A 7500-nucleotide genomic window follows, 5' to 3' on the forward strand; every position below is an offset into this window, starting at 1 on the left:
AACCAAACCTTTGCGCCTCGTGTCCCAGTCGACCAATCAGAGAGCGCCCCCCCCCCCCCCCCCCCCACGGTGGAACAGGAAGTTCCTGTGAAGCCCCGCCCACCTCCAGCTGCCATTCACTGCCCGGATCACGGTCAACCAATCAGAGTGCAGGAGTGTCTGAGAGACACTGCTTCCATGGTTCCAGTTTCCATGGCAACCGAAGTGATAGGCATCACATGCCTTCAGTCACTTAGTTACCCGAGAGTCAAGTAATCTGATTACTTGTGAACCACCTGATTGGTTGGTGAGGGGATCCTCGTGTTTTGCGCTGGAGTTGGGGGAGGGGGGCTGTGGTTTCCATGGTGACGGTCGTGCTCCCCCGTTATGCAGCACGTGACCTGAAAACCGATCTCCGATTGGCTGCGTGTGTGTCCCAGGAGGCGGAGCTTCAATTTTTACTTTAGTTAAAAACCGGTGGTGTCCCGCGTGACGTCACTTCCTGTTGGTGTGTTTGTTTTTTGATCAGATTAACTTTATTTACCGTTTACGTGGTGTTTTATTTTTTTCCGGAGGTTCAGCTGGTGGTGTGAACAGCAGGTTGCCACGGTGACGCATCGTCATCCCCGATGACGTGTTAATATGTGAATTCTTGTATAAATATTGTATAAGAACAATAAAAAAATGTGAAAACATCTTCCTCCCCTGTGATTGGTCGTGTGTGTGTGTGTGTGTGTGTGTGTGTGTGTGTGTTGTTGCTGCAACCATCAACTTTCAAAATACAATTTTTTTTGGTCATAGATTATATTTAACTTTGAGACTCACCACTTTCCCGTCAACACTTTTCTGTCGCAATCATCCTTTGCGCACACACACACACACACACACACACACACACACACACACACACACACACACACACACACACTTCATCACATGGTGTCACTTTCCAATCTTTCCACAACTTACCAAGAAAATCAACGGACTTTTGAATTTTACATGATCGACGTGTCACAGATGTGTGTGTGTGATTGAGAAGTGTTGCCATAGCAACTGCCTCCCCCCCCGCCACCCCTGGGGGGGGGGGGGCCTCCGGCGCCGCCTCCCGCGCTACGATTGGCCGCTGAGGCTCACCTATGCGGAGGTGAGGCGGGTGAACGTGACGGGAGGAAGCGGCTGATTAGCATCAAACCTCTTAGCGGCGGGATTAAAGGCTGAGCCGCTTTAACGAGATCACGGCCCCCGGCTTTAGGATGACGTGTCGCCGCCCCCCCCCCCCCCCTCCCCCGGCTCGCAGTTGCTCCTCCGCGCCGTCGTCGGGACGCTTCGCCTTCCTCCGGGTCAACCTGTGTGGTTCTGATGGCGGGAGCCCGTGACCCCCCAGCGCCGTGGACCGTGCTGAGCTGCAGCGCGGCATTATGGGTGTGAGCGAGTCGCGTTCGGCTGCTTCTCTTTGGATCTAAGCGGTGCGGGATCGGTGCCGGGGGCGGCGGCGGCAGCGGCGGCGGCGGCGTGACTCGGGGAAGCACATCTTCCTCTCTCTGGGACTTTTCACTCGACGGCTCGTCCTCCGGTCGGCGGCAACCATGCCGTTCATGCCGGTGAAGTTCACCCTGCAGAAGCGGGTGAAGCTGGCGCAGGGCCTCTGGATGCTCTACTGGTTCTCCGTCATGGTGGGAATCCTCATCTTCAGCCTCGGCATCTTCTTCAAGGTCGAGCTGAGGAAGCGCAGCGAGATGATGGACAACGGCGAGAGCCACCTGGTGCCCAACCTGCTCATCGTGCTGGGCGCGGCGGCCTGCGCCGCCAACGCCTTCGGGGGCAAGGTGTGCCACGACTCGCTGGACCCGCTCAAGTTCGCCAAGTGGAAGCCCATGCTGAAGACGTACCTGCTGCTGTGCTGCGGCCTCAACGTGCTGCTGCTGCTCGCCGCGCTGCTCTGCTTCCTCATGCAGTTCGCCATGTACCTGGCGCTGGCCGACGGCCTGAAGAGCAGCATCCGCTTCTACAAGGACACGGACACGCCGGGACGCTGCTTCATGAAGAGGACGCTGGACTTGACGCAGATCGAGTTCCGCTGCTGCGGCAACAACAACTTCAGGGACTGGTTCGAGGTGCAGTGGATCAGCAACCGCTACCTGGACATGAGCAACGACGTGGTCAAAGAGTGAGTACCGGCCCCGTCGCTCGGCAACCGGGACCCAATCTGACCCGAAGCCGTGTCTTTTCTTTTCTTTTCTTTTTATTAATAAGCACGTAAACTGCAGACTTGGTCAGCTTTGATGTTTTCTGAGAAGAAGCTTCAATGTGTTGGTCGGTTGGTTTCTCTTTAAGATTCCTGGAGATCAAAGCTGGATGATCTCTGAGCTGATTAGTTCAGTTCAGAGAATTTTCAGCTGAATCAGCAGTGAAATCCTTTGTTGGTTGGTTGGTTAGTTGAATGGTTGGTTGGCTGGTTGATTGGTTGGTTAGTTAGTTGACTGGTTGGTTGGTTGGCTGGTTGCTTGGCTGGTTGATTGGTTGCTTGGCTGGTTGATTGGTTGGTTAGTTTCTCTTTAAGAATCCTGGAGATCAAAGCTGGATGATCTCTGAGCTGATTAGTTCAGTTCAGAGAATTTTCAGCTGAATCAGCAGTGAAACCTTTGTTGGTTGGTTAGTTGACTGGTTGGTTGGCTGGTTGATTGGTTGCTTGGCTAGTTGATTGGTTGGTTAGTTAGTTAGTTAGTTGGCTGGTTGGTTGGCTGGTTGGTTGGTTGGTTGACTGGTTGATTGCTTGGTTGGTTTCTCTTTAAGAATCCTGGAGATCAAAGCTGGATGATCTCTGAGCTGATTAGTTCAGTTCAGAGAATTTTCAGCTGAATCAGCAGTGAAATCCTTTGTTGGTTGGTTGGTTAGTTGAATGGTTGGTTGGCTGGTTGACTGGTTGGTTAGTTGGTTGGTTGACTGGTTGGTTGGTTGGTTGGTTGGTTGATTGGTTGGTTGATTGGTTGGTTGGTTGGTTGGTTCAGAGAAGGATCAGCTGGGACTTAAATCAGTAAAAGTTCCCGTGCAGGAGCTCCCCTATAAGTCTTTAATCTGTTGGGATCTGATTTCCATCTAAACCTTCGCTGACATGACAAGGTTAACCCCCCCCACACACACACACACACACACACACACACATTCACTGCCAGGTCATGAACTGCATTCAGTCTGTGGTCGTAGGAGAACCTGGACTGATGCACCTTTAATGCGCCTCTTGGCGTTTTGGGGATTTGAAGTTCTGTCATGATGTGTTCAAGAGATATTTTCTCTCTTCAAATGATTATTTCCCAATTTCCCATGATCCAATTCCAACCGTCCTCTCCGCCATGATGGAGGGAACGACCTCAGGGGGACCGGTTGGTCTTTCTCAGGCGACACCCTAAAAAGGGACACGGTGACGTCACAAGCTAAACACTGTGTTTGATTTTCCCGATCAGAAAAGCGACACGTTGTTTCGAACAGCTAACAATTATGATGCCGGCTCCATCGGAACACGACCAAATGGCAACGAGTCTCCAGGCAGCGGTTCTTGTGTTTCACTCCTGTAAGGACCGTGTTCCTCTGATGAGCGTTCTGCAGAGAACGCTCACCGGAGGTCTCAGACCGTCAGGGGTTTTTCCAGCTAGCGTGGTGGAGCGAGCGTTCCTCAGGACCCCCGCCTCATGACCTCTGATGTGTCTGTCCTTCCAGTCGTGTCCTCAGTAATGTGGAGGGAAAGTACCTGATGGACAGCGTGCCATTCAGCTGCTGCAACCCGGGTTCCCCACGACCCTGCATCCAGCACCACCTGACCAATAACTCCGCCCACTATGACTACGACCACCGCATCGAGGAGCTGAACATCTGGACCCGGGGCTGCCGCGAGGCCCTCTTCTCCTACTACAGCAACATGATGAACTGCATCGGGGCCCTGGTACTCCTCACCATCTTCCTGGAGGTAAGACACACATCCCACTGCAGCCAATGAGCATCCAACTGATAGGAGCTCTCCACAGCTCTTACCTTAGCCAAGGCTACCTTAGGCCTAGCCTACCTTAGCCTAGCCTAGCCTAGCTTAGCCTAGCTTAGCTCAGGATCAAAATAAAATTTGAAGGAAATAAAATACTGGAGTCTGCAAGAATCACGATCCTCAGAGGCACCAAACTTCATGGCCAAGTAATGGTACAGTGGTACAGTGGTACAGTGGTACAGTGATGTAGTGGTGTAATGGTGTAGTGGGACAGTGGTGCAGTGGTACAGTGGTGTAATGGTGCAGTAGTGTAGTGTCGTGGTGTAGTGGTGTAGTGGTTTACTGATACAGTGGTGCAGTGGTGTAGTGGTACAGTAATATGGTGGTGTAGTAGTGCAGTGGTGTGGAGTGTGTGGACCGGCTGCCTACCTGGCTGATGTACTGCTGCACAGTGATCTGCCTGTACCTCCACCTGTACCTCCACTTGTACCTCCACTTGTGTCACAATATAAAGAAAACAGAGATCCATGATGCTCGACGCTTCTGGACTGGAACATAAAACCTTTCAGCAAAGAAGGAGAACGGAGCAGGTGGAGGAACTTCTGGATTCTGGAAGTTTAGGATGAACACATGAAGTCTGAGTGTTTTGAGGGTGAACGAGGCTGTATTTTACCTGCAGGTCTGCTCACCTGCACCACACTCACCTGGTTCTGGTAGGGATTCATACCCTGGTTCTGATAGGGGGTCAGATTCTGGTTCTGGTAGGGGGTCAGATTCTGGTTCTGGTAGGGGGTCAGATTCTGGTTCTGGTAGGGATTCATACCCTGGTTCTGGTAGGGATTCATACCCTGGTTCTGGCAGGGGGTCAGATTCTGGTTCTGGTAGGGGGTCAGATTCTGGTTCTGGTAGGGATTCATACCCTGGTTCTGGTAGGGGGTCAGATTCTGGTTCTGGTAGGGATTCATACCCTGGTTCTGGTAGGGATTCATACCCTGGTTCTGGTAGGGAGTCATACCCTGGTTCTGGTAGGGGGTCAGATTCTGGTTCTGGTAGGGGGTCAGATTCTGGTTCTGGTAGGGATTTAGACCCTGGACATGTCCAAATTCTCCCTCCTAACTCCTCATCTATGGACTTTCACTGAACCCCGGAAGTGTTTTGTGTAGCGGCCATGATAAGGACTGTCTGAATTCTCAAGAAGCAAAGGAAAGGAGGCTTGTTGCTTCCTTTAGAGTTTCCTTTAGCCTAGGAAACACTGATACTTCCTTTAGCCTAGGAAACACTGATACTTCCTTTAGCCTAGGAAACACTGATACTTCCTTTACCAAAGGAGACCAGCTCCTGCTGCCCCACAATTCCTTGCAGCGACAGCATTTAAAGCGCCGGCTCATCGGAGCGTTCAGGGAAACTCAGGATGAGTTTAAGGATCAGATCATGTCAAAGTGACTAAAGCAATAATCTGCTGGAACAACTTGAAATCATCTAAAAACCAAATGAGCTTTTTATCGTCCATTTTCAGAAACTTCTAGTTCTTTCCTCCGCCACGGCCGACGTCACTAGCTTGCGCCGCCGTCGCATTATTATGACGTCACTCAGTGAAAGTGTCTGACTGCCACACTAACGTGATTGACTTTCACTAACTCCTTTAGGAAGCCTCCTAACACCTCTCCTTAACTCCTTTAGGAAGCCACCTAACACCTTTCCTTAACCCTGTGATTTCGTCCAGAGGTTAAAGTAAAGTCCAGAGACAAGGAGGTCGGAGGGACAATTTGGACGTACCCCCTGGTTCTGGTAGGGATTCAGACCCTGGTTCTGGTAGGGAGTCATACCCTGGTTCTGGTAGGGATTCAGACCCTGGTTCTGGTAGGGATTCAGACCCTGGTTCTGGTAGGGAGTCATACCCTGGTTCTGGTAGGGGGTCAGACCCTGGTTCTCGTAGGAATTCAGACCCTGGTTCTGGTAGGGAGTCATACCCTGGTTCTGGTAGGGGGTCAGACCCTGGTGCTGGTAGGAATTCAGACCCTGGTTCTGGTAGGGGGTCAGACCCTGGTTCTCGTAGGAATTCAGACCCAGGTTCTGGTAGGGAGTCATACCCTGGTTCTGGTAGGGGGTCAGACCCTGGTGCTGGTAGGAATTCAGACCCTGGTTCCGGTAGCGGGTAACAGGTGGAACCTGCTGGGATCAGACCACCTCCAGTGAGCTGGGTCAAGGCAGGTCAAAGGTCACAGGTGTGTCGGGTTCACTGTAGCAGATTCTGGATTCTCTCTTGGCGCTGACCTCAGAAGTCATGTGCTCCTGCAGGAAAGCCTCTGATTGGCCGAGGTCTTTCACCCGAACAGGAGAGCTTCTCCTCCCAATGTGACCCGACCTTGAACGACCCGGGTCGACGGCATAATTGATTAGCGCGGCGATTAGCATTAGCACTGATGGTTGTTCTCGGAGCCCGATGTTTGATCATGTGATGTGTTGTCGCAGGTGTGTGATTGGAGTATCTCAAGTAAGTGTGTGTGTGACTCCTGCCGTGGCCAGGTAATCTGCTGAGCAGCGGTCAGGCTCACGGAGGATCAGAACTATTCCGAGGGCTAATCTGAGCGTCACGCCAGCCGCAGGGTGCATTCTGGGAACATGTGGGTCAAAACAACAAGTGTGACCTGTCGTGTGATGACAAGCTGCAGATTTAAAGCCAACATCCTGAACTCAATCGCTCAAAGGGGACACCTGAGCCTCGGCTTTAACTTGGAGGCCCCGCCCCCCCACTCGCCTCCGATTGGCTGTTGACTGCGGCACGGGGCGAAGCCGTGGCTCCTCATGTTTGGCTCCGCCAAGTTCATCTGCTGGACGAGCTCCAACACAAACGCACTCACACGTGTCAACACCGACAACGACGACAACAACAACAACAACAATGACAACAATTCTGTTTCTCTGGTTTCTCAACAAGTATAATCTGAGGATCTGTTTCTTGGATTACCAAATCCAGACACTTTGAATCCTGATGGCGTCACAACGAAGCAGGTTGTCGAGTCTCCAGTTCAACCCAGACCTGTGCATTCACGTTCACCTGAAAGTGGGCGGAGCTTGCAGCGTCTGACCAATCAGACACTGAGAGACTCTGTAGAGCAGTTTACATATTTACTGAGGAGCAGTTATTCTTTGATCTTATTCTTTGATCTTATGATGAATTCAAACACAACCAGCAGCTCAAAGCAACAATGCTGACTGGTTAATGCTGACTGGTTAATGCTGACTTTTTACTGCCGACTGGTTAATGCCGACTGGTTAATGCCGACTGGTTGATGCTGACTGGTTAATGCCGACTGGTTGATGCCGACTGGTTGATGCTGACTGGTTAATGCTGACTGGTTAATGCTGACTGGTTGATGCTGACTGGTTGATGCCGACTGGTTAATGCTGACTTGGTGAGATTAAATGATATGAATTCATCAGAGATATAAACACACTGATCACTCTGTTTCACGTCATTCCAGAGGTGTGTGAACGCTGCTGACCACAATGTGTGTGTGTGTGTGTGTGTGTGTGTGTGCAGTCGG

At 51.5% G+C, this 7500-nt stretch overlaps 2 protein-coding genes across 2 annotated transcripts in view; both read left to right on the forward strand.

Moving 5' to 3' along the window:
* The window catches only part of ubr2 (ubiquitin protein ligase E3 component n-recognin 2), a 23974-nt gene extending 23307 nt beyond the window's left edge, over positions 1 to 667 (forward strand). The window contains 1 exon segment of the mRNA XM_080507545.1: positions 1 to 667. This exon segment is cut by the window's left edge and continues 219 nt beyond it. The gene's annotated coding sequence lies outside the window, so the exon portion shown is untranslated.
* An 898-nt stretch (positions 668 to 1565) lies between these two features.
* Positions 1566 to 7500, forward strand: part of prph2b (peripherin 2b (retinal degeneration, slow)) — a gene marked incomplete at both ends in the record, with an annotated part of 6135 nt that continues 200 nt past the window's right edge. Inside the window, 3 exons of the mRNA XM_080507868.1 lie at positions 1566 to 2146; positions 3694 to 3940; positions 7497 to 7500. The exon at positions 7497 to 7500 is cut by the window's right edge and continues 200 nt beyond it. Of these exons, the coding sequence (XP_080363994.1) occupies positions 1566 to 2146; positions 3694 to 3940; positions 7497 to 7500 (832 nt within the window). The remainder of the gene's footprint in view (positions 2147 to 3693; positions 3941 to 7496) is intronic.

The sequence above is a fragment of the Blennius ocellaris genome (genome assembly GCF_963422515.1).
Source record: "Blennius ocellaris genome assembly, chromosome: 13".
In the NCBI taxonomy this organism is placed as follows: domain Eukaryota; kingdom Metazoa; phylum Chordata; class Actinopteri; order Blenniiformes; family Blenniidae; genus Blennius; species Blennius ocellaris.